The 27,211-nt window shown below is 47.7% G+C and overlaps 1 protein-coding gene across 1 annotated transcript; it reads left to right on the top strand.

The window, feature by feature from the left end:
* The first annotated feature begins 1,944 nt into the window (after positions 1–1,944).
* LOC135999123 (solute carrier family 23 member 1-like) lies at positions 1,945–23,676 on the top strand. The gene is made up of 12 exons (XM_065652612.1): positions 1,945–1,998; positions 5,395–5,544; positions 6,873–7,030; positions 10,780–10,939; positions 12,239–12,420; positions 15,818–15,938; positions 16,278–16,434; positions 16,633–16,886; positions 20,000–20,164; positions 20,993–21,101; positions 22,172–22,267; positions 23,408–23,676. Exons 1-12 carry the CDS (start codon positions 1,945–1,947, stop codon positions 23,674–23,676), a joined length of 1,875 nt encoding a protein of 624 aa, XP_065508684.1.
* The last annotated feature ends 3,535 nt before the right edge of the window (positions 23,677–27,211 follow it).

The following is a 27,211-nucleotide window of genomic DNA, read 5'->3' as shown; positions in this document are numbered from 1 at the left end:
TACACAGGTTAATACAACCAAAGAGAAGACGACACCCTGGTTACTGAATGCCCAGGTCTCATTTTGAAAACAAGGTTATGGTAGAACTGAGGAGTCATTAAACAGATACTGGGCTGAAATTAAGAGGTGAAGGACTCTTTTGATAGGAGGTCTTATAAAATTCTACTGGGAAGACAGACTAGGCCCAGAGGAATATTGTGCTGTGGCTTGACCAAAAAAAATTCACAATGAGACAGACTGTGAGGCACAGAGAGTGGCTTATTCGTGGAGTGAAGTAGGGTCAATATAGGATATCAGAACAGACAGACTTAGATGGCTTTTTGGAGGTCTGTGCTGTATCCACTGAGAAATGCAAGCAGGAATGTACCTTCAAAACACAAATGGAAAAATCCAGTGCTCCTTTTCTTAGAGACTTGCAACGTTGCATCCTCACTGGTATTGCATCCTCACTGGTTTTGCTTAATGGACATTGTCAATATATACGATGAAGCAGTAAGATATGCACTGAATCATAACCACACAGTGCACTGGATAACAAGAGATGAGCAAGTCTGTAAAATGGGACAGTTTTGTGCTGCTCCCTCTGTGGGGGGAATCAGTAGAGTCAAGGGTGAAAGTGTCTGGTGTATTTTGACGAGGGAAAGAGTTCTCATTTAGAGCTTGCAGAAAAAAGTAGCCTCATGCCAAGATCAGTGGGGCTGGAAATGCAGCCCCTGCAGTAAAAATATTGGGAGATCCATATGTAATGGCTGTTCAGAGAGGAGATCTTGCAAATCTCTGAACACCTGGTAATTTTGATACCTTAAGATTTGGCTGTCTGGCAGCTCATAGCTTCACTGATGGTGTTTAGGATGAGGTTGTCTCACCCTGTAATGCCATTCTGGTCTGAAGAGAAGGTCTGAGAATACCAAAGTTCTATAGGAGAAATAGGGACCAGAGTTTATGTCTCTAATGCTGCTTCCTGCCTGGAAACCAGGAGGTGTTCCCAATGGGTGATCACTGTGTGTAGGTGATAGCATGTCTCCACAGGAACTCTTTGCAGCTCATCTGGGAAGTTCACTGCCTCAGGAAGCCGTTAAATTAAATGGATATTTAATATGAGGAGGGCTAGGGTGGGGTGGCTAGAGCAGCTTGTTAGAGCATCAACACTGTTTGCTACTTATTAAGAGAGAGGTAACTGTGCTTTGTGCCATCTGATAATCACCATTCAGCTAGGATGCTTAGCTGAATCGAGGTAATCAGATGGCCTGAAGTAGTCCTTTTTGAATCTTATGTCTTTTATGCCTCCCTGGTGTCATGTTCTGATGGCTTGATTATTGGTTGCCGCCTTAAATAGGTTCCCAGTAAAATCCTCATTCTTTTCATGTTGTAATAGGATTATCATATAAGATGATGACATTTGTACCTAAGCCAAAGTACACAGCAGTCTACATGAGGAAAAAGTGAAAACATCTAGGAGCTGAATTTTCTAAATTTCGGCAGAAAGCTCTTCAAACAGGCCCAACCCACACGGAAAACGCAAGTTGCTGTTGAATCAATAATGAAGCAACGGGTTTCAAGGCTGTGCCAGGAAAACAGGGAAATGTCTTGCCTCTCTGATACCCTTTCACACTCTTACCTACAGAGGAAGATTCTTCTGCCATCAGTTACTGATTCACTCAGCCTAGGGAAGGGCTGCCTTCCAGTTTGGTTTGATGCCGATCCTCTAATCAGCTGGAGAAAAGGAGTCCCTTATATAAGCCAAGGGAAAGGAAATGCTGCTGTGATACGGCTCACATGAATAGCCAGGACTGAGTGCTGGTTGTCTCCCAAATACCAGCTTTTGCGTCTTCTCACCCTGTTTTTTTAGGGTTGTGTTGAAGCGGGAGAAGTGGCTATTTGTGAGCCTTTCCTTCCTCTTCCTACTTTCTTTTTCAAGGCAGTCGGTGAAGGCAAGTGGAAGACATGACCCTCTCCTCAGACAAAGAGCTCAATGGGTTAGATAACCCCAGCTTTGTGGTGAGTCTCTGAAGGGTAATTCTTGCATAAATGGGTGTGAGCCCTGCGGAAGGAGGAGAAAGGGAAAGCCAGGGGGCTCGGACTGGCTGCGAGGATGCTGGTGTGTGGCAAACATCTGCCTCGGCTCCTTTATCAACAGGAATCCGAGGAATGGTTCCCTCGCTATAGCCTGCTGCTGCTGCAGACTCAGTGTCCTTTCTACTCGCTGGCACCCTTTCTCTTCTTTTTTCCCCCCATTATTTCTAAAATGATAGCGTAGATGAATGGCAGCACAAGTGTATCTGCACTGAAAGGCAAACAGGCTTGCAGTTCCTTCTGTCTATCTCCCTGGGTAAAGCATTTGATGTATTAATTAGTAAAATTACAGTAGAAATTTAGCCGAGTGAAGAGTGTGTTTCTTTGTCTTGTGGATCTATTTCTAGCAGGGTGAACTGGCGGAGAGGTGGGAGAAAAAGGGACTTGGGTGTCAGCAGGGGAGGGCACCCTGTAGGGTTACAGCAGGGTGGTAAAAGCTGTAAATGATGTGTCAGTTCAGGGGTGGGACACAGAGCAACAGCCTAGGGCACAGGGTCACCTCCATTAGAAACCAAAAGAGCCACTTATGTTCTTGACAGCAGGTGTGAGCGTGGGGTCTTTGTACCACAGTACAGACCACCTGCCTGGGGGCCCTGGAGGTGGCATTTAACCTCCTGGTGTCCAGGTCTCCCATTTCCCAGGTAACTTGGTGAGCTCGCTGAGAGCAGTGGGGGTGCTGGCAGAGCCCTAGGGAGATGTTCTGAGCAATGCAGAGGTTTTCTTTGGCTGTTGTGTATGGTCTCCATTTCTACCTGTTCTGCCATAAGGCTTGTGACTTCTGGTTTGAATCACCCCAAAGAAGGTAGAAGACAGAGGTCTTTTTTACCTGTGGTTTAAGCAGCTCATTTTCTGACCACCTTCCTGATGCGCTTATTGAAGATGCTTTTGAGGCCTCTGATTCTTTGTCTGGAGACTGAGGCACACGGAGGGAGTCCTGGCCCCCTGGGTTTGTGGGAGCAGCTGCGCTGAGAACCACCAGCAGTGGTTCCTCGCTCCCACTCTGGACTGCTTCTGCCTTGTCCTCCTGCCTGAATCTCAGCATCACAGACTGGCTGAGGTTGGAAGGGAGGTCAACTTGTCCAACCCCCCTGCTCAAGCAGGGCCACCTAGAGCCAGTTGCCCAGGACTGTATCTAGACAGATTTTTAATATCTCTAAGAACAGAGACTCCACAACCTCCCTGGGCAACCCATTCTGTACTTGGTCACCCTCACAGTGAAAAATTGTTTCCTGATGTTGAGACAGGACCTCCTGTGTTTCATTTTGAGCCCACTGACTCTAGTACTTGTCATCCTGTTATCTCCACTCCATCCTTCTCCCGCTGAACCCTGCTCACTCCCCTCCAGCTCCTGGGGAGGATCAGGCATTCATGTGATGATCATGCGGGGCTGTTACTGGCACAGGCTTTGCCTCGCTGGAATATACGCAGGAAAAGTTGCAATACAAGGAAAGAAGCTTACTGCTGTTCTCCTGTCTTAGGATTCATCTACCCATGGTGTTATTCAGGAGTAGCTGTCCCCAAATAACTCCGTGCATGAGCAGTCCTAAATACCTTGCTGTACATTTGTTAATCCAAGGCTCAGGCTGTCCTGTTCTGAAATGAAAATGTCTCCACAGGGAATTATTCGGGAATACCTTTTGCTCTTGAAGTTCATGCCTGAGTTCAGTTTGAATTAACTCTGCTTTCACCTATCTATTTTGAAGTATCTGTAATGCTCCCAGCCTGCCTAGGCTGGATAAATATACTGTGTTTAAAAGGTATTACATAGCACATTTTCAACAGTGAGACCTAAAATGGGACTTTGGAGGCTCAGCTGTGAGAATGGAAACCTGCATGTTTCAGGCAAATTATTAAGTCCTTCAGGATTCATCTGCCACACCTGCAAAATTTACAGCTGAATGTAACATTAATTTTACATCGCTGTTCCCTGACTGAAGCACTAGCTGTTTGCCTCCATCAGTAGGTAGGCTGGGAGTGTTACTGCAGCAACCTCTCTTTGCTGGGCATTCAGAGTCTTCAGGTTTCAGCAGGATATGGAGAATAATTTTTAAAAAAAAATCATCATTTGGTGCTGACAAACTGGTTGATCATCTCCTGACAGCAGGTTTCTGTCCCTGCCTGAGGGACCAGGGCATCCCAGCCCAGAAAAGCTCCCTGCTGCCAGCGTGCCGAGGACTCAGTGGCTGGAGAAGGGCCGATGAAAGAAATGGTTTGGGATGTTGTGGCTTCCCAGGCAGCCTCCCTCTACCACATGTGTGTGCGTGCGTAGGGATGTGTGCGCGCGGGGTGGGGGGCTGTGTGCATATGTGTGTGTGTGCGCACATATGTAGTCAGAGGTTAGGGTGGTATGGAAGAAGGAAGGGACAACTTAGCTTAAAAACTGTGGCAACTGAAGCAAAGTAATATTTTGCTTTCCTTGGCAAAATGCATCTTTGTATAAATAACCTCTGCAAGATGTACAGCTCCCTGGGGAGCCCTGAGGCTTCTGTCTTCCTGGAAGGAGATCCCAGCCTTCCTGGGGAGCTATTTCAGACCCTGTCACTTCCCTAAGCCCTCAGATCCCCAGGCTGTCTCCTGGTCCCCAGTGCTGCCCTCACCCTGGGTCATCCCTCGGGGTGCCAGTCCCCACAGCAGGCAAGGGGAGCTGGGGCAGCACCCCGATACCCCTGCTTTGACTTGGCTCCTTTGATATGGATGCCAGGACTCCTTATCCACTGGTGTCCCTGTGTTTCACCCAGTTCCTCCCTAGGAGCGAGGTTTTCTCATAAGACAAAGGGCAAGTGCATTTATTGAGGTGGAACGTTTGTAAGGGTGAGTGTAAGGAGGCTGGAAAGAGAAGATTTAAGAAAATGAAATATAAAACATGCTTCTAGTCTGTAATTAGTAGCGGCCAAGTTGTTATAGCATATTTTATCAAGAGCGCTTTTTGGGTGGGACAGCCAGGAAGGACAGAGACCAGGGATCAGTGCAGTTTTCACCAGTTAACCCACTGTACACTCTTTCTTGCTTCTAGTCACAGTTTCTCCATCCTTAGCTAGACATTAATGATACTAATGCACTTTTTCCAGATGTCCCTTTGAGGCTGAGACACCTTCAAATGTTTCTTCTGGTCTAGACACACACATGCATATAAAAAATTTCCATAGGTGTTTTAACCTCCATTTCAATTTCCATGCTTGCTCTTCTTTTTTTATCCTGCCCTTGCTGAAAGCCACATGCGAGGTGTTCCTGCAAAACGTGGAGCGCAGCTGCAAGAGAGGTGGCTGCTGGCTGCCTGCAGAGCTGGGCTGTGGCTAATGAAGGGTCTCTCCTGTTTGCCAGGGTGAAGATGGGAGCCACCACTTCTCCTCGGTGGACCGTGCTGCCCAGGGCCCCAAGGAAGGTGGGGGCATGGGCCACGGCAGCAGCAAGCTTGCCTACACCGTGACGGACGTGCCCCCCTGGTACCTGTGCATCCTGCTGGGCATTCAGGTGTGACAGGGGAGCAGGTGGAGGCTGGGGATGGGTGGAAGTTTCATGGCTGTTTAGCTGATTGATGGGGGTGAAACCTGAATTTGGGGCTGCTTCACCTTCAGTAGGCATGAATGGAACTGTGGGCCGGACCTCTGTAAACTCAGGTCGTTCCGATCAGCTCCTGAGCACCGACTGTCATCCTTGTGCCCACAGCTACACTGCGCCCCTTGAAGGGAAAATGGGAAGGAAGAGCCCTGGGGCTGGCACCACATAATTAATAAGAACAGGTCAGATACCTTGGCTGAAGATAGCCAAACGTCTAAGGGCTTCTGAACTTTTGCCTTCCCACAGCAATAAAAGCTAAGCAGGAGGGCCCATGCTGCTTTGGCTGGTGTCCATGCCAAGGCGTGTTAAATGACCCAGTGCCACCAGTGCCACGCTGGATATGTGGCATCAGGGAAGGGAGACCTCAGAGTGATGAAGGTAATGATGGGCTGTGCTTGGAGCCTGGTGGACATTTTGTACTCTGTTTCCTTAGACAGTCATCTTAAATGCGGAGTGTATTAAGACAAGGTTTTCTGAACACATCTGCATCATAATTTTAATCAAACATGCTTCTAATGAGCACAGTGAGTTTCTGAGTGCCACCGGTTCCATTACTGCTGTCCTGTGCTCTGAGGTGAGAACTGGGAAGTGAAACTGACTGAAACAACCTTGCCTTGCCCATTGCTCGCCACAATTAAGGTTAATATTTGAAGCAAAAATAAGTTTGAAAAAATATTTTCACATTTAGTAGTTAAGCGAAGGTCATTGTAGTGACTCTTCAGAAAAATGCAATGCCTGATTTATCCAATTTTTATGGTTATCCATAATTACACTGTATGAGAAAACTAATGATAGCAAAGAATGGGTAGCTTCAATTTGCCATTTTTTTATATTATCCTTTGTGATGCAAATGAGATGGACTGAAACATTTGCATTCACTTTGCCTGATTGCTCTCTCCCCTTACCTTGGGATGTCCTCACCTTCCTGGAAGAGCAGCCTTGGCAGCTGCAAGTGCTGGGGATAAACTGGCTGCTTCTGATTGATCTGGGGAGTCCAGAGCACTGCAAAAGGTCTTTGGGCATGGAAAGCAGAAGGAGTTTATGGGTATGCATTGCAGTTCTTGTAGGTGCTTTGGAACAGCTCCTAACAGCATTAAAGTTGCCACAAAATTGAATGGGTAATACTAGTATCATCCAAACACAAATCTGTGAGTTACATTTAGATTTTCCTCAACAACATGGGAATAATATACAGCTGGTTCTGTGTCCTCCTTCACCTAGTCTTTCTCTGTGGCTCCTAGCATTTCCTGACAGCCATGGGAGGTCTCGTAGCCATCCCGCTGATCCTCTCCAAAGAGCTTTGCCTCCAGCATGACCTCCTCACCCAGAGCCACCTGATCAGCACCATCTTCTTTGTCTCAGGGATTTGTACCCTGCTGCAAGTCCTCTTTGGAGTCAGGTAGGCGAAATGCAAGAAATGGGACATGTGACAAAGTTTGTAGATGCAATTACTATGTGACCGGCCACCAGTCTGCTGTAGAGTTTACCTATCAGTGAGGGTCATTTGCTATCCTTGGGCAATGACGGCACATGCCAAAGCAACCTAAAATCGCTGTATGTGATAGCTTTGCAAGGCTACCTCACTGTTCTGACTTCTGCATCTCCTGGTACTTGATGCACTTTTGTCTGGGCTTATAAGAAGTCTGTCCTACAAAGTAATAAACCATTTGAACATGGGGTAAGCAGTATCTGCTTGCTCCTTATCCCAGGGATCCTCCCAGCTGAGGCAGGGCCCTTCTGATCTGGGCCCAGGATCAAGGGACCACAGAGCCTGTATGAAGCTCTGGGGCAGGGGATAACTGGGAGAAATTGGAACCCATCTGCCACCCCTTAGGGACTCAGGGAGGAGCTCTGCAGCTTACCCCATTAAGCAGTACCACTCCCCATGCTCAGGCATTCGTGGCACAATCTGAAGGTAAATGCTCTTTGCTGGCTGAGCTGTTGAATCCAGTGGTGAGGAGATGAGCATCGAGTTGCCATTCACTACCCAGAAAATGAAGTGTTTAATAAGAGACATGACTACAAGCACTCTCTCTTGCCACAAAGATCCTCTATCTTTGTTGGCCTTGCACAATTTCTTTTATTTCCCTTGTCATAACTCTGGGCTGCCTCTCTTTCCACAGGCTTTTTTTTCCCCTCCAATATGGTGGGAACCTGTGTTTCTTACTTCAAAGGATAAAATCACACATTCTTTGGCTTCCAAATCTGAATGACCTGCTTAAAAGTCTTCTACCATCAAATCACTGTCAACTACCAGCTCCACAGAATGTTTTTACTCATCCTGTTTCTTCTCCCAGTACAACTTTTCCATCTCCCTCTGTCTTTAGAAGCAGCTGTAGGCAAATGTCTCCCTGAAACGTGCTCCCCTTTTCCTACATTGCTACAGGATTAGTAGAGGAAGGGGGACACACTGGCCACAAAAAAAAAAAAAAAAAAAAAAAGAGAATCTGGTTCTTCTCAGTTTGGTTAAATTCAGGCTGGGGTGCACGACTGTGGCTGCTGGTGCGATTCAGGCTGGAGCCCTCCCAGGCACCCCCCAAACGCCTTGATGAATACCCAAGAGCCCTGATGTTCCCTCCTCACTGTTAGCTGAGGACAAAAGAGTAGCAGGGAGCCTCTCCCATGGCTGAACAGCTAAATGAGGAACAACAGATCAAATTAAGCTGTGAGGAGTTGTTCCTGTAGGATAAGCTTGAATGGCTTTTTCTGTGCTGAGGACGTAATTGCCTCGTTGCTGGCCCCAGCGTTAATGCGTAAGGACATTCCTGCCAGAAAGGTGGGACTCAGCCCGAGGTGTAGCCGTAGGCAAACCAAGCCTGATGAGACAGTTGGAAGCAGATTATTTTTTTTCTCCTTGTACTGTTTCCTCAAATGCTGTAGTAGTTGATAACCACGAGTCCCCAAAAGACAGCCAGAAAAATGGTAAATAATGAGTTGGAGGGGATGCTTTTTCCTGGAAAACATCCATGCCACTCTCCAAGGCCCTGGGGAGCCCTCAGCTAAGTGCTCTGCACAGTTCCCAGTGTCCGTATTTAAGAAAGACTAATTCAGAGGAGGAGTGGAGACAATCTGTTAATGTGGCACGAGGAAAAGAGACCATTTGTCTCACAGAGGCTGGCCTGGTTAGCCTGGCAAAGCAGCAGCTACAGGGGCATGGCTGCAACTAGTCTGGGAGAGAAATGGGAGGTATCAAGCAGAGAGAAACCATTTCAGCTAAAATATGATATTGGCACATGAACAAATGGATGGGAACAGGCCATAGAGATAGGAAGGTTCCCACCAAGAGTGAGTGTGATTCAGAAGCAGCCCTCCAGAAGCAGTAGCCAAGGGAAAAGCCCAGCCCACTGCAACCTGCAACTCAGTTATGTTACCCAGCATGAAAAAGCAATGACAGGTCCCAGACGGTCACCAGACAGACTATCCAAGAGGCTCCTGAGGGGAGACACAGGTCGCTTGCCATTATGGTGAGCCCCCCTTAGCAGCTGCTTGAACATCATGTAGTGATGATCAGAGTATAACTTCTCCTTGTTTAAACCTGCTGCTTTTCTTGGAAAGAGCTCAGCATGCCCTGTATGCATCACCTCCGCACTCCAGTTTGCCCTGAGCCCACTTATGCCAGCACCGGCTGTGAAACAGCTTGAGGGCCAAAAAGCAGGAGCTATAAATCTATTGTTAATTGAACAGTAGTGGCACTGGGCCTTCTCTGTTTCTTTTTGTTTGTTTTCTGCTTTGCCCAGCAAAATCCTTTGAAGGCTGCAAGATATTTGGCTGAAAGCCATAAATGAGTGACTCCACGGATGACTGATATTCAAATATAACTTACTGGCAAAGCTTCGAGAGTGCTTTGATTACGCATGGCATGAGTAGTTGCAGTGGTATAAATATTTGTTTTAGGTGATGGAGATATGGTGCTACTACAGCTATGCCGTCTCTTTATTTTCCTGTGCTTCCCAGAGGATGGTGGAAATGCCCCTGTTTCAGGGAAATCCATGTCCTGCGGAAGCACTGACCTGGCTCGCTGCCCTGCTGCTTTTCTGAGCAGGCCCATGACAGCTCCTGACACAAGAAGAGGTTGCTTTGGGGGATGCTCGCAGGGGTGCTTTCTCAACACAGGAAGCCTGGGCACCTCAGAGGTTTCCCTTGGCTTGTTCAGAGCTGCTGTGCCAGCCTGCACCCTTGGGCAGCTTTGGGTTTTTCAAGCATGTTGGAGGAATGGCCAAAACAACTCGCACTGCAATGGGAACTTAATGCCCATAGGGCTTCGAAGAGCCACTTTTAGGTCTCTGTCTCACTTTCTCCATGGGTGTAAGGAGAAGAGGCTGGTGTAGCTCACAGGAGAACCAGTTCCACTGCACAAAGCTCGTTACGAAGCCAGCGCTGAGCGTTTCTGGAGGTGCGAGCTCCTTGCTAGCTTGAGGGGTCTCCAGAGCGATGTCTCTAAGCCAGGAGACACACAGCGTGGGGAGAGAGACAAGGTCTCACCCAGCCAGCGCGCTCAGACCTGTACACACAGGTCTCCTTTCCAGTGTCAGTGGAAACAAGGCAGAGTCATTAGCTTCAAACAACTGCACTAAAAGCCAAGTCACATTTTCCATTGACCTCAGTATGAGGACGGTTGTGACGTGGGGAGTAGCCAGTGCATGTCCTTGAGCTCATAAGCAGGTTGTGAAGAAAACGGAGGCAGCTGAAGGAGACAGAGCAAAAAACTGGATATGGGCAAGAATTGGGCCTAGGTCAATGCTGAGCTTTTCTTCAGAGTCTTGCTATGTTTCTTCCTTGGTCTCCCCTCCTCCAGCTTTTCCCTTTGGTTGTTGTTTTACTATGTCCAGCTCTGTGGTCTCATCACACCTTAGGAAGTCTACTTCTTCCTTAACATGGAGTAGCAGAGTTTGAATCCAGCATCCACAAGCCTCTCCATTGCCTATATTTGAACCTGAGCTCTTCCCCCCAGGTCATAGCTCTTGAGTGCAATGGGCAGCAATTCTGACCTGCGGTCAGTGAGGGAGACCTGCCAGAACATTTCAAAAGATACTGCCAAAGGCCATGGGCAGACTGAATTTTAAATTTATTTCACTTTCCTTTCTCTCACTCCTATAGAGCTGTGTTTCTAGCATTCTCACTTATCTTTTTCCTCTGCTCTCCTTCCAGGTTGCCTATTATTCAAGGAGGGACTTTTGCGTTCCTGACCCCCACCCTGGCGATGCTGTCTCTCCCCAAGTGGAAATGCCCTGCCTGGACGCAGAATGCCAGCCTGGTGAATGCCTCTTCACCAGAGTTCATTGAAGTCTGGCAGACGCGGATGCGAGAGGTATATTACACTTTTGGTGCTACCTGCTCTGTATCAGGGCTGTTTGCTTCTAGAAAAGCACCTGACCATGGCAGGGCCATCGGTGCTGGAGAACCCACCATTCCCAATGGACCTTTGCCCTCACCCTGTTGCAGCTTCCTAAGCATCTAGTCTCTGGCAGAAAAGCAGGTTCTTTGCTGCTGAACAGGGGATGTGTGGTCCTTGGGTGATTTATGGTCCCTGCAAAGTCTGCACTGGTCCAGCCAGATCCCTTCTCCATGAAGCATGGTTAGCTTTGAGGAAAGAAGGGAGGGAAGGAAGGGACCCTGTCTAAGCACAGGAAACCTAGTGTAAAGAAATGCAAGGACTGTAAATATTAAGGAAAAGTGCATTCTTAAGTAGTCAAAAGAGAGGAGAAAAGCTCAGGGATTTCACTGTCTTGTCCTACATCTATCGCCTTATCAGAGTAAGTGGCTAAATTTGCTTCTGTCAATACATATACTGGAGTGCCTTGCAAAGCGCTTGGGAAGCATGAGCTCACAAAGGATTTGCTTGTGCAGCACAGGCTGTGCTCCCTACTAGTACACATAAATCTATTGCAAGGGCACTGCTGCCTTCTGCTTTCAGGCTGGGTGCTTCATCCCAGGCCCACCGGGAAGGTGCTGAGCAATGCAGAGGACCCAGCCCGGGTTTATCACCAAATCTGCAAAGACAGAGAGCAGCCTCACCCCTGAGTCCCCTGCCTGGAGCTGATGTGGGCAGTGAACGGCATTTCAGCATGTAATTGCTGGCTACTTAGCAGTGATTTTCAAATACAGCAAAGTTCAGGGTGATAAATGTGTCCCCAGAGGGAAACCATATAAAAACCAGAAGCTGTAATGACCCATCTGCCCCATCAGCGTGCTGAAGTGCCCCAAGCCATTCCCATATTGGGGATGAATGAAGACCATGGTCTTGCTCCCATTTTCAGGGCAAGAGCTTTTCCCCTGCATTTAGGGGGAGCAGGAAGGGAGGGTGCAGGGAAGTTGGTGCATTCCTGGGTGGCCCAAGAGGACAGGGAGGAGGGAGTCGTTGGAACAAAATTAGCCCTGGTGAAGACTAAATTCATCACCCAAGGAGGGAGATGGTGTGTTGGTGCTCTGGTGGTCCTTCTCCACATGTGCTCAGCCAGGCTTTGCTGTGGTCAGCGGGAAGCCTCTGTGCTGGTCTGTCACTGGAGGCTGAGCTTGGCTCTCACGCTGGTTTTGCACTGACTTATTAAGGAAAAGCTCAACAACTGGAGCTCCCTCCAACCTCTGCTCTCTTCCTACATTTTTCCAGGTGCAAGGAGCTATCATTGTAGCTTCCTGCTTTCAAATATTCATTGGATTTTCTGGCCTGCTTGGATTTCTGATGAGATTCATCGGCCCCCTGACAATTGCACCCACCATCACCTTGGTTGCGCTACCTCTCTTTGACTCGGCTGGGGACGAGGCTGGGCAGCACTGGGGCATAGCATTCATGTAAGTAAGTCTTACTTCCCTGTGGGAAAGCTGAGAATACAGAAACTGCCTATCTCTAATATGAATTCAAGTGTTGCGGTCTGTAGCAGGGTTCTCCTGGGTTGGAGATTTATTTGTTGAGCTCTAACATGCGGCGGTCTTGTGGAAGACAGTAGTGTGGCATAATTCCCCTCCCCCAGGAGGTTAGAGCCCTCAGCAACAAAGCAAAACCCAAAAACATGTTAAAAAAAATCTGATTTTTGAGAAAATCCAAAGTTCATAAATCAGTAGAGAAACAAGTCTTTCTCATGTGTGGTTCCTGGGGATAGTCTATGCACATTATCTTACACACTCATTATTCAAGTTAAAAAAAATTCCTAAAATGACAAACACTTACAGTTAGGTGTTCTTTGAGTTAAAATAGCTGGTACTTTATGTATTGTTTTCACATGATGAAGAGGAATTGTTTTCTCCACAAAGGGCCTGGGGAGCTCTGGAAATGTTTGCACATGTGGTTTTGCAGCACTGAGAGCCGTTTCAGGGATATTTGTGTGCGTGCCCTTATGCATGAGTGTATGAATGTGTTTGTGGCAGGATTTCCTCAGTATTTCAGAAACTAATTCAAAAAGTAGAAATGCCACTGCGTGGTTCCCCTGCAGTTTTGGCACCTTCAGCTCCCTAATGCAGACCTCAGCTTGGGACAGCACGCAGCAGGAGTAGGTTGTCATCCTCTCTGTGGGGTCCCGTCAGTTTGCTAGTGCTTTCAGAGCTGCCTTTGGAGACTCAGGGCCAGGCTTGACTGCAGCCCCAGGAAGGCAGCGTGCTGTTGTGGGGACGTGCTCTGGTCCACCTCTCTCGGGTTCTCTTCTTCTCCCTGCACCTGCCTTCCCAGGCCCCAAAAGCCACCTCTCTTCTCCACCTCCAGTTCCTCATTTAACTGGTTTCTTCCACCAGCACTCCATATGACCACAAACCCTGCCTTTCCTTTCACAATTGTTTCTCCTGCCGCATCTCTGGCTTGTTGTCCTTTTCTCCAGCTCTGATAATTTGTCCGAACCCCTTTGCTTAGCCAGTCTGAATATTCCCTTCAAAATGTATATACTTGTCTGGACTATCACAAGTTTTCTGCCTCCTTTCTCCAGTTAGTGGCTTCTAGTCTCAGTCCTTTGCTTGACCTCTTTGCCCAACTGTGCTGCCCCATTAACGGGATCCCAGCCCATGTCCCTGTTCTCAGCCCCAGTCACCCTTTCTGTCCTTTTCATTTCTGTACTGTCCTCTACCCGTGCTAATCCCAGACCTTTCTTTCATGACTCAGACACCTTAGCCCCAACCTGATCATTGTGCTTTGAGCTGTCTGAATTTGTGTCCTCTTTTGCTGCCTCCTCCATGCTCCCTGGGTGCCATCAGGGAAAGGGGGGATGGAGAAGGCAGAAGGCAAGAGCTGCATGGTCTCAGGCTTGCTGTCCAGCCCCATCACATCCCAGAGCTCCCATGATGGGTGATACCCGCTGTTGCCTCAAGAAACTGGTCTGGTGCTGCTCGCTTTCTCCCTGGTGATGGTGCATACACAGGTCATCGCTGGGCAAGGTCTGGACAGATTCAGAAAGCTCACAGTCCTTATAAGCTGCAAATGCTACAGCCTGAGATGTTTCTGCTGGCTTCTTGGGACCTGGCATGAATGATCATTGTTACAGACTGGTCATAGTTGAGCAGATTTTTGTGAGAAATATCAATATCCTTCACCCCAAAGAACAAGTTCTACTAAATCTCTATCATCTCTGCTCCAGGTCATAAGCAGACCCTGCTACTGCTCATGGCAAAATGACCTTCTCAATGCAGACTATATACTATGTTTATTTCCTGAACATCACTCTTTGAAATAGGTTTGGGATATATTTTTCGAGAAATATTTGGCCTGAAGCCGACATTTTCCATGGAAATTTTCATCCTGAATGGGTAAAGTTAGGCAGAATTACAAGCAGCTGAAAATAGCATTTGTTAATGGAATATGTCAGGCAACCTGAATAATAAGCAGTGACACCTACCTGGGATAGATGAGGGCTCTGCAGTGATTCATGAGGCTGCTGAGCCCCTTTGTTAATGCAAATGCACAAGCTATGCACTGACACAGTCTGTCTGGGCTCTCTAGCTTTAGAAAACAAAAATGGAAACCAGTTCCTCCTCAGACTTTCTGCCTCCAGTCATTCAGTGCTTTGAATCATGACTGATAGATAACCTTTGGTCGTATGTTGTGACGTGTCTTTGCAGAGAGGTGAGGTTAATGTTTCCTTTGCACTGCTGGTATTCTGCCTGCCCATGAATATTGCACCTATAGCTCACCACCCTTTCATGCATGGAAAAATACCAGTTTTCCGTGCACTGTCACTGCACCTCAGCTGGTGCAATCGATTTCTCACCAAATCTTATTGGGATCAATTCACTCAATGTATACAATTCAGATTTGTTAGAAAAAAAAGGAGGAGCCCTTCAGAGGCCTGTTTAACGTAAGAGGAAAATACCCAAGGTCTTCTACCAGCTCAGCAGTTGAGTTGGAGTGTCCAGTCCCTTCCCTCTCACCACATATCACAGCCTCCAGCTTCATCTGGTTGCCCATTCTAGGGAGGAGGACACACGGGGGGAAGACAGGGCTTGCTGTGAGCGCACCCAGCTGTGCTGCCATTGCAGGAGATGTGTCCTACACAAGCAATGGGAGAGGAGCTGCGCCTCTTTGTTGCTTCCACCAGAATGAGCCCTGGGTGCTGCCAGGGGCACGCATGAGCCTTGGAAGACCCCTCCACTGAGGAGCCCTCACAGACCAGAAGGCCATGATCTCCCTGTCTTGGCTGACAGGGAGGGCTGTATGGGCGCTACCTGCAGCCCCACAGTCCGACCACATTTTTTTCTTTTAAAGCAGGGACTTGCACAACCAAATCAAATCCTCTTTCTTTTCTCTGTGCCATGTAGGAGCTTTTTGCCACTTGCAGCGTAGCATAGGTAAACCTGAAGTCATGAAACCAATACATCCTATATTTCCAGTATATCTGAATCACACAGAGGTTCAGGAACAGTTTCCTACGTAGTCTGCCTGGACCTTGCACACCTTTCACATTTTTCTTTTATTCAAGTGTCATTTTTAAGCTCTGGCAACTGTGTCATACTCTGTGATGTACCATCTAGGGGGTTGGTTTTGAAACAAAAGTGTGGAAAAAAAAAATTTGCAAATGCAGCAGCGCTGTTGGTAGTGCTTGTTCGACCCTAGGCTTGGTGGAGTGGGGAGCCACCCTCTGGTGCTGAGAGCCTGGTTTTGGGGGTTCTCTGGAATCCTGGGTCCTTGGGCAGCAGGTCTTCAGTTAATGTGAGGACAAGTGGGCAACTCAGCACCCACTTTTTCTCATGGTCTGGTTTTCCCTTCTCCTAGGACTAGTGCTTTCATAGTTCTGTTCTCTCAGTACCTGAAAGATGTCCCTGTGCCACTGCCGTCTTACCAGAGAGGCAAGAGTTGCCACGTCTCCCCGGTCTACCTCTTCCAGATCTTCCCGGTATGTTGGGATCCCCGGAGACCCAGTGGTCATGGTGGAGGGACTGACCTCACCCACCCCGGGATACCTGGGGTCTTTCCACTCGTGTCCGGTTGAGGTAGCGCTTCTCAGCCCAGCTTGCACAGTGAGGAGGTCTTGCACAGAGAGGGAGAAGGTCTCCATGGTCCTGCATTTGGGAAGGAAAGGAGGGAGAAAGGGCCACCAGGACCCCCGTCATCCCTCTGCCTCCATCCCATGTGCAGGGGAAAGGGTGAGGCAGGGAAACACCTTGTCCCCCACAACCATGCCAGAGATTTGGCCATGCCCTAACTGGACCTCACTGGTGCATGTGTTGGGCAGGTGCTGCTGGGGCTGTCCCTGAGCTGGCTGCTCTGCTACGTGCTGACAGTGACTGACATCCTCCCTGCGGACCCCACTGCCTACGGCCACCTGGCCCGGACAGACACCCGTGGGGACGTTTTGTCCCAGGCTCCCTGGTTTCGGCTGCCTTACCCAGGTACCACTGCCCCCCCTTTCCCATCCCACCGTGCTGCTCCTTGCTCTGGCTAGCACCTCTGCTTACGGCTAGCAGGGGGAGGCGAAATGCCAAAAATTGGGCAAACACCCACAAGCATCCTTGCTCTCGTCCCTGCCCCGCAATACATTTCAGGGCAAATGTGCCCCCACCAACCTGAACTGAGTTTTTTACTTGCAGGCCAGTGGGGAGTGCCGACCATCAGTCTGGCCGGGATATTTGGCATCTTAGCCGGGGTGATCTCCTCCATGCTGGAGTCCGTGGGAGATTACTATGCCTGCGCCCGCCTGGCTGGGGCCCCACCGCCGCCAAAGCACGCCATCAGCCGCGGGATCGGGGTGGAAGGCATCGGCTGCCTCCTGGCCGGGGCCTGGGGGACCGGGAATGGCACCACGTCATACAGCGAGAACGTGGGGGCCCTGGGCATCACCAAGGTGAGCCTTGCTGCAACGGGGTGGCTGCAGTGCCCTGATCCTCCTGGAGGTTCCCCCAGGGGTGTATTTATAAAGATGTGGTTCACATGGGCGTGTGCTGGACCTGGGATGTGATATTAGCCCATCTCCTGCAAGGCACGCTGGAAAAATGTGCCCTGGCACACTGGTGACCGCCTCAGCAGCACCGAACGGAGGTGGTCAGTCCCTCTCTTCCATTGCTTATGGTCTGCACGTGGGATGAGTGCAGATTGTGGTTACTCACAGCACCTGGCTTAGGTGAGGCTAAAGAGAGTATGTTACATCTGAGCTAACCTGGAAACTTCCTGAGGACTGACTTTATCAAAGATTCTCTGTCTGTCTGTCTCTCTGTTTCTCTGTCTTCCTAAATATATTTATGGAGAGGAGAGAAGGGGAGGGGAGGGGAGGGGAAGAAAAAAGAAAATATTTAACAGAACTTCAAATTCCACAAGTTTTATAACCCAAGAATGGCAATCATGTGAAAGTTAGACTATTTATTTGGGATTATAAAATGTGATGGGAAAGTTTTATGTTTTTACTTCTCTATAAAGTTTTGTGAATCCCTTGAGTATCTTATTGCTCTTATAAGGGAAAGAAATTTCCAGATATAAGCTTGACAACCAGATCTGAGATTTTCACTAAGCTTTCCAACCAGGAGACAGGTACATCCAGCAGCCAACTGGAAAACATTTTTAAATCATTGTCAAATAAGCAATGTCATGTCAGCAGAGCTGTGAGTCAGTAAACAAATGTGGAATTTGACTTACGGCTCCCACTCCGTAATACTGCTTGTTTCACTGGATTTTATAAACCTCACTCACAATAACCATATTTCACAGACTAAAGCATTAGTGTCTGACCGAGGTGGCTGCTTCCAGCAGCAAGGGCTGTCTGGATGTCTGCATGGAGACCAGTTTAGCCTGTCGACACATGTAAATTGTCACTATGAAATCTGTGCATATTGACCATATACCTGAGCTTATTTTTTCCTGACATTTAGTTTGCTGTATGCATTGTGTGTATGGGATGTAGCATAATGCAGAAGTGGCCAGACTCATAATTATCAGATCACAGGACATGTTCTCCCCATGTGTGCAAAGTCCTTCAGGTGAACATGGCATCCTTGCTGACTCAGGAGAGCTGTTTCCCTTAGATCCCACCTCTGCTCCCCTTGTTCACTCTTAAAAGAGCAGAAAATACAGTCTCATTTCAGTCAGACTTAAATCAGTGTAAAGATTCTGGCTGGAATAGATGGGGATGTACATAAGAAATGGAAATGCAAGGGACTTGTTTCCTCTACTTAAACAGAGGTGTCCAGCACCACCTGAAACATCTTTGGAGATCTCAGATATCCACAAGGGCTGTCAGATAAGGCACAGGAGAAGCTGCTGGAAGCTGTCAAGATGCAACATCTTAAATGGCACCAGGCATCTCTGTTTAAGCTGCTTGATCAAGCTCAGCATGCCAGAACTAAGCTCTCCTTTCCAAGAAAAGAAGAGGAGGATTTTAAGGAGAGGTAAAGACCTCAAAGTCACCATATGCATATCAGGAAACCATGCAGTTTCTTTGACCTTAAAAAAGAGACCTGATTTTCTTGTTTTCCTGACATAACTGAAACAAACTCAAAACTAGAGGCTTTAGCAGCATATGCTCACTGTTGTGGTATCAGTGGATTAGTTAATTTGCCTTCAAGGCCAGCTCCATGTACTGGGTAATTGGACATTTTGGCAAATTAAGAATCTGAAGCTTCATTCTAATCCTGGAACAAACAGATCTGTTGGCTTTTATTAAATTACAGTTTCATGGTAATGATGTCCTGAGGTTTTAAGCAAAGGAATATAAAAAGCCCACCTGAAGGCAATGCATGATTTTATTTTGAAACTCCCCACTGAATCTTTTTCATTTATCTTTCACAATCAAGTAAGACTTAAAATATTTTAAAGGGACATGTTTAAGAAAATACTTAAAAAGAGACACTACTAGTTACTGCGAATGTTTTTGTGGAGAGCTTTCACAAAAAGCCCTTCCTGTAAATAAGACATTCTTCAGATATTTAATGGGAAGGATTAAAATATTTAATGGAATTATAAAATGTTTGCAATGGATTACAGAGTTCCTCTGCCTAAGACACAAACATTGTAAATCTTAGCATGATTTTTTAAGCTGTCCAAGTTTTGGTGTGACAAGTCATATCTTGAATTTGAAGTCTAGTAAATATTGCTGCTTTTCTTTTTAGTTTCAATAGTCTGTAAACGTCTCTCTCATCCCTTTGTTTGCCAGATACTCTTTTTCTTTCCTATTAACATGCTTGTACAGATCTGAATGAAAGGCATGGCTTGGCGCTTCATCCTGTCTTTGTTATAGTGCCCAACCAAGAAAAGGCCACCCTCCCTCTTCCTAGGGAAAAAAAATGAGAAGAAAATGGCTTTACTGAAGCTAGATGGGTGATGAGAGATAGGGGCAGATCAAGAGACTTCCCCACTTCTTATTAGCCATTTGTTGACCACGGAAAGGATGTATCAGATCCCAGAGCTCGGGATGGAAGCAGCCAGCTTGGTCAGCTCTGTTCTCCCAAATCTTGGTCTCCAGGGAATGGAGGAATCGGTGTAGGACACCTAGTTGAAAACTGGTTTTAGATGGCAATCCAAACCCTGGTGGAAGGATTGTCCAGGGAATTGACTGTATGGCTGCAGTGCCAGCCTGTGGGTCTGCCAAGACATTTCTAGGCTGGAGGGAGAGCAAAGTTGTCTGTGGGGATTACTGTGGTCCTCATTTAATAATAAACTTTTTGTTTAACAGCAAACTGTTAAAGTCCTGACAACAGTAAGAAAGAGGATAACATCAAGTAAATAGGTGCAGATCCATGATTGCTCTGAGGGTGCCTTTCATGATAAATATTTACTAGTGTGTAAATGCTGATGGAGTGTGAGCATCCCAGCTCACCGGTGGCTGCATCTGAACCTGCGACTGAATGTGCCATTGAGTGCTTTGTCCAGAGGGAGAACCACTGCCTTGCAGATGGGTGCTGAAGCCTGCCGTCCTTCCCCTCTCTGCACCGGTCCATGTGTGACTGCCTCCTCTTCCTCTTGCCCCAGGTAGGGAGTCGAATGGTGATCATTGCCGGGGCCTGCGCCATGCTCCTGAGCGGCGTCTTTGGGAAAGTCGGGGCGATACTTGCCAGCATACCCGCCCCCGTGATCGGAGGCATGTTCCTGGTCATGTTTGGAGTTATCACGGCAGTGGGAGTCTCCAATTTGCAGGTAACAGCTGTGTGAGCACCATTTCATCCCTAGGGAAGGGGACTTTGGTTTCAAGTCAGGTTATGTTGGAGAAGGTCCAGAGGAGGCCACCAAGATGATCAGAGGGCTGGAACACCTCTCCTATGAGGACAGGCTGAGAGAGCTGGGGTTGTTCAGCCTGGAGAAGGCTCCAGGGAAACATTATTGTGGCATTTCAGTACTTAGAAGGGGCCTATAAGAAAGCTGGGACAAACCTTCTAGCAGGGCCTATCATGGTAGGACAAGGGGTCATGGTTTTAAACTAAAGGAGGGGAGATTCAGGATAGACATGAGGAAGAAATTTTTTACAATGAGTGTGGTAAAACAGTGGAACAGGTTGCCCAGAGAGGTGGTAGATGCTCCATCCCTGGAGGCATCCCAGGCCAGGCTGGACGGGGCTCTGAGCAACCTGATCTGGTTGAAGATGTCCCTGCTCATTGCAGGGGGGTTGGACTAGATGACCTTTGAAGGTCCCTTCCAACCCAAACTGATCTATGATTCTGTGATTCTTACCAGGCCACACAAAATCGCACTGCAGCAAATGCAAACATTTGCATGCATTGGCAGTTCCTCGGGTGAAGGTGAGGGCACGTACCCAGAGGGGCTACATCACAGAGGGCTCCCTGGCTGGGCAGGACTTGCTGGCCTTGGGCAGCAGGATCATCAACGCCCCAGCAGCTCCAGGGTTGCTGTGCAGGTCCACTCCTGTGTGCAGGGAGAGAGTTTACATCTGAGCACGTCTCATGAACACAACAGTAATCCACAGATTTGGGTAATTGCAAATGTAACGTATGCATTTTAACTGTGCAGTACACAGATATGAACTCCTCCAGAAACATCTTTATCTTTGGATTTTCTGTATTTGCTGGCCTCACGATTCCCAACTGGGCGAGCAAAAATAGTGCGCTGCTGGAAACAGGTAAGAAACATCATTGGAGCATTTTCTGTAGTATAAAACTGAAGCAAAGGCTGATCCAGATAAATCTTTTAAAATACAGTTTTTCCTCATAAAAGCCTGAAACCTGCGCTTTGACTTTCGCCTGTTTCTTTCTGGGAGGGCTGTTCTTGCCCTTTGCTCTGATGCACAGCTCTGGTGTGAAAATCTCTGCTCTTGGTCAGTGACTGCGCCTCAACAGATTTCTGCCAGGCTAAGGATTGCAGAGCTCTTCCTTGAGACACATTCCCAGGATGGGGTTTTGGGTAGGAGAATACTCCAGGGCTGAATCCCGATAAAGATCTCAATGAATGAGGCTTGCTTACGTGATCGTACACAATAAAACATTGTGCTTCCAAAACACAAGAGCAGACTCCTCTGCTAAATTCCATCAAGTTCACTTTAATTTCCAGTCCTCCAACAGTTATGCCTTAATTGTGTTTCGTGTGACTAATGTGTTTGTCACAAAGGCTGTAGTGTCCTCTCTTAAAGTATATATGGCATGCTGGGTGGGCTCTTGAAAGAGCTGGACCCACAAATCACACTCTGTATAGATGTCTATCAGATGCTATCAGATGTCACTGGGCTATTTTGCTCATGTCAAGTAGCCCTTACAGAGAAACATCACACCTGATTAATTTGTGGTGAAATCCCATGATAAATATACCTATATTTCTTTGGGAACTGAAGCTCGTGCTTTTGCAGGGAACTGCTTGGTGTTATGTCGTGGAGGTGCAGAACATGTTTGGAGCAGAAGGCGGCTTTTTCTGGGGCAGTCCTGTGCTCTGCACTGTTAATAGGCTTTTATTGTACTTATGAGTCAGCTCCTGCCCACTGGCAGCTGGGTCAGTGGATAATTACACAGAATAAAACAGTAGGTCTGAAACTGGCAGTGAGATCAATCTCCCTTCCCTTGCCAAATCTTAAGCTCTGCTTTGGGATTTATAAATCCTGTTTAAACAAGCATGCAGCTGGCAGCCTCTTTGCATGGGGTATGTTGCTGGTCAAACACACGTCTCTCTGTACTACTACCCAAAGTTTTGTTTTTCTGCTAGGAATCATCCAGCTGGACCAGGTGATCCAGGTGCTTCTCACCACTGGCATGTTTGTAGGAGGACTTCTGGGGTTTATCCTGGATAACACCATTCCAGGTAGGATTTACTGAAATGAATTAAGCTACTAGTTTGTGCCTGCCCTAGGGTTTGTTTCCTAGTATTTTTCGTCTTCATGACTACTGCTCTATGGGTAGAGTTGTGCTAGCAACCATGAAACACCATATGACTCAACTCCCGGAAAGGGGAGAGGAACAGGAGACATCACTGAAATGGCCTCTGGTTGGAAAAGAGCATCGTGTCAAAAACTAACTAATTTTTCAGGAACAACCTAGTCTGAGGAAAAGGTTTATTAGGAAAAAATGTCTTTTAGGGAAAATTCCAGCCATGTTGCTGGTTGAGAGAGAATGGCAACTACAAGAAGTGAAGGATCCAATGCATGCCTCCTTATGAGGCTGAACTGGTGCCACAGCAGTGGAAAGCAGCAGGAAAGGCTGGTGACCCAAGACAGGACACAGCACCTGCAGCTGGCCCTCACAGACAGCAAAGAGCCTCCGATTTTCATCAAGCCTGGGGAGGGATGGCATAAGAATAGGAGAGGAAACCCTCTTCTCTGCTACAGAAAAAGGGCAGGAAGGACACTCTGTTAACCACATTCTTTTACCATCTCAGGCTTCTTGGAAAGCCAATCTCCTTTGGCACATTAATTTTCTTGTAGCCCTTGATCTTCAGCTCCTCCGGGCAGACTTTCCAGGTGTGCTCACTCTCTTTCCCCAGAGGGACTCAGCTGCTGCAACAATTACAGGCACTTGGCAATTCCTTGGCCAGGGTAAATGCCTGTGACTGACTAGGAATAGCTAGCTCAACCTTATCCCCCCACTCCGCAGTATCTGGGCAGTTAACATCCAGCCTTGCTTTCCTCGCATGGTATGATCCCCTCTTTGAACAGCTCTTGGATGCCCCATGGCTTGTGAAAACCTGTCTTGGTGCACCTGATTCCCGTGGAAAGCAGTGGAGAAGACTGCTTATCTGGAAGCCGTTGCAGGTATTGTCTAGGAGCTCATCAGTGATTTTTTTTTTATGAAGAGCTTTGAGGCTAGAAGGGTTTAAGTGCATGGGATCTATATGTCGCGCTGGGTCTGCTGGGATTAAGAGAAGTGAGTGTGAAGCACACAAGTTCATCCTGTGCTCAGAACACCCGCTGTTTTAAACACAATCATCTCATTTTTGCTGTTGCAGGAACACAGGAGGAGCGGGGACTCCTGGCATGGAAGCACAGCCATAAGGGAGAGGCGGACAACTCTCAGCTCGTTTCCAAGGTCTATGACCTCCCGTTTGGCATTGGCACCAAACACTGCTCTGTTTCTTGGTTTCGATATCTCCCTGCTTGCCCCAAAAGACTACCTGGTGGCAAGAGCATGGATGAACTAAAAGCTGCTGGACAGGAAAGCAGTGTTAAAGCAAGCTCAGAAAGAGACTGTGAGATAGATGCTGATACAAGGATCTAAGCACCTGGCCTGCAGCTGAACTCATCTCAGAAGCCAAGGTCTGAAAAGTGTGTCTGCAGCCTCCATCATTTGAACATGAGCTGGCAGCTGTTAGAGGCTGGAGCAGGAGAATGATAATGTCTTTCTCTTCCCAGCCCTGCACCCTGTGCCACTGGTGACCTTGAGGGAGTCATTTTTCTCCTCTCTGCTCCTGCCTACCCACCTCTGGGAAGAACATAATCCCTCTTTGGAGAACACCAAAGCCCAAGAAATGCCTGGGAAAGATGTTCAGTTTCCTTCCCTGCACTGAGCCTTGGGGACCCCAAGGAGCAGCTGTTTAGCTGAAGCAGAGCTCTTCCTGTCCCGTCTTGGCTGCTCAAGGGGCCACAGGAGAAGGCATCCCTCACGTGGGCCCTGTAACTACTTTTGGGCAACCCTTGGGCTGAGGCTAGTCCCCACCACCTTAAATATCTGTAATGGCAATGCTCACCTCTCAGCTCGTGGTCTACAAGGCATCCTGTCCAAGGGGCAGGAGCGGGCACCTCTAGGTCATGATTCATCTCATTCCATATTATCATAATTTAAAGTCAGCCAAATGAATGTTGTTCTAAGAGAAGCATCTAAGGTGAATGGGTTGGTTTGTCTTCTGAACATGCCTCTCCCACCTTAGACTGCAGGGGGAATCTAGAAACCTTACTTAGGTTCTTGACCGAACAGAAAACCCCAGCTTCACCAAAATGAATGCCACCTGGGGTGCTGGGAGCATTCTCAGGGGATCCAGCTTCCCCAGGGCACCAAACCCTACAAAGACAGAGGAATCGTCATCAAAGATGAAAGAGAAAACTTTTCTGCTCGCAATCTGATGCAACCCAGCTACTACTATATCCTGTGCCCCCTGTACATGTTTGGTCTCATGCGGTGACTGTGTGGTGACAACCATTTCTCTGGAAAACGGTTTGCAGATTCTTGCTTCTTACCATGATCAGCAGAAACAGCCTTAACCTATATGGCCATATACAATGTGATTGCACGTGGTGCTGTTTGCCAGTGCTGTGTAATAACATTGTTGTTGTAACATAAGCTTGTGTTTCCTGCATGGAGATTTATACTTAGATATGTTGGAGGAAAAATAAATAAAATGTACAGTGTAATATTTCTCAGGGTGATCGCCGTAATGAGTGGCAGGCAGTGTTCAGAGAAGCACAGGGCAATTCATTTGGAAGGGACCTCTGGAGGTCATCTGGGCCAGCCCCTGCTCAGAGCTGGTGCTGCTGGACCAGGCTGCAGAGGACCGTGTCCAACTGAGCTATGGATGGACAGCCACAGCCTCTTCCAGTGTCTGACCACCCTCATGGGGAAAAGTGTTTTCCCTCATGTCTAACTGGAATTTCCGATGCTTCGCCTTGTATCTGTTGACTCTTGTCCTCTCACTGTTCCCCTCTGAAGAAAAGTCTGACCCCACCTTCTCTGTACTATCCATTGGACAGCTGAAGGCCACGATACCATGCCCCCTTAGCCCTCTTGTCTCAAGATTGAACAGAACCTGGGTGGTTTCAATGAAAAACCTTTATTCCTCGTGCCTGTCACAGTCCAGGTCTTCAGTCCTATCCTGCAGCTGTAGGTGGCTTGTTTTATCAGTAAGGGATATATATATATATAGAGAGAGAGATAGACAGATAAAAGTAAGGGATATATATATATGTATTTTTTTCTGCTTTGGAAGTGAATGAAGCCTGCATAGATCAATTGTGTGAGCATTAGGGATCCTTAAGGAGGAAACGTTATGGTATAAATAGTTTGCTGTTATTAGCAGGTTGGAGTGTCTCTATTGAAGATTGTGGTTGTTATGTCTTTGGGAGAAAAAATGGTTTGCACATTTAAGTATACCTGATTCCCCTCCACCATCAGAGATGACTATTCCCAGCCATCTCAGCTCTGGTAGCTTCTTCATCCTTCACAACCCTGACTACATCTGTAAGCTCATTTAGAGCCAGCCTATGCTCGCAGGGGATCTAGCAGACAAACCCAAACCACGGTCTTACTCATCAGACCTCTCGAATTTACATGTGCTGTGGCACACGTGTGAAAGCGAGTTGTTAATCTACATCTCCTCGTCCCCGTGTCCTGTTCCGAAGCTGCCAGGCTGCTGCTGCCCAGACCCACCACACACTGGAGGGTTGGTTTGGCTGGGAACAGAACACACAGATCATGAACAAGGTCCCCAAGCCACACCAGTAAAGCCAAAACCTGCTGTGCCATTTAGCCTTCAGCTGCTCCAGCTTCCATGTGAAACTTTTTCCTTCCGTGCTACAGTTGGGATCCCCACATGGAAAAAGTGAAGTGAGAAGCATACATGGGGACCCCTCAGTAATTTTACTGGCTCTGTGTCAGCAGCTGTATCTTTTTGCTTCTCCTTTTAAGACCTGTTAGGATGCTGGCAAGTGCCAGAGATTTATATTTGCTTTAGATCCATTTAAAAAAATACTATTGGCACAGATTTCCTTCAAAAAATCCGTTTTCAGTTGGCTTTTTGTTCCCTACCCCAAAGATGGAGAACATTGCTCGTCTCTGTTGCCATCCTGCACGCCCAGCCTGCTGTCATGTCTGTGTGTCCCCATCTCGTATTTGGCTCGCAAGCTCCCTGGAGTAGACCTGCGCACGACTTCACAGCTCCTGGCATGAGGAGGCTCCAGCCCCCAGTGGAGGCTCATTCCTCACCCTGGCACGTCCTATGGCTCAGGACGCACAGACAGCTGTGGGGGGGATGCTGGTCGGGGGCAGCTGCGTCTGCTGTTGCTGAGGCTGAGAGGCAGTTTTCAGAATCTGTTTATGTCCCTATTTCAAGCTCAGGCTCCTAAACGTCCTTTAAAATTCCCCCTTTGGTGTGTTTGTTATATATTTATAAAATATCCTTTTATTTACCTCAGGGGGACATTTCCAAATTTTAAAAGGAAGCAGGCAGGGGTTAGGCTGCAGGGACACCGCTCCTCCCAGCTGCATGTGGCCACTTGAGGTTTGATTACAGCTTTGGCTTTGCACTGCAGTGACGCAGCTTCTGTTTATTTGCTGCTTAATGAAAATACATGAATATTAGAGGATCCTCAAGTGTAAAACCGAGCACTTGAGGGCTGTTCTGGACTGCCTGGAGAACAGCCAGCTACCTGTCAATGTATTTCCCTTTGTGCTGCTGCTGAGTCCTGAGTGCAGCAGGACTCACTGATTTCACCCAGGTGCGGGCTCACTCTGCTTGCAGCTTGGCAGGGAGGCAGGCAGCTAGTGGGGAAGTCCAGGCAGATGCTCCTGGTGTTCTGTCCAAGGAGACCCAGTGATGGGTATTTGCTTGTACCTAGGTGCACTGTCTCTAGAATGGCTCATCAGCAGCTCATTTTCACAGCTTTCTCACAAGAAGACATGAGCTGGGCAGCAGGAGTGCCCTATGTGATGGTCAATAGATTGTAAAGCGAGGGGCTGCAAATACTTACTACTCTAGGTATGTATGTATGTCTCTTGTACTAGCTAAAGGAAAAAATGATTTAACCTTGGATTCTTTGCAAAG

This window comes from Caloenas nicobarica, chromosome 1 (assembly GCF_036013445.1).
Source record: "Caloenas nicobarica isolate bCalNic1 chromosome 1, bCalNic1.hap1, whole genome shotgun sequence".
Lineage (NCBI taxonomy): Eukaryota > Metazoa > Chordata > Aves > Columbiformes > Columbidae > Caloenas > Caloenas nicobarica.
The sequence above is the reverse complement of the archived record's forward strand: the minus strand, read 5'-3'. Positions and strand labels throughout refer to the sequence as shown.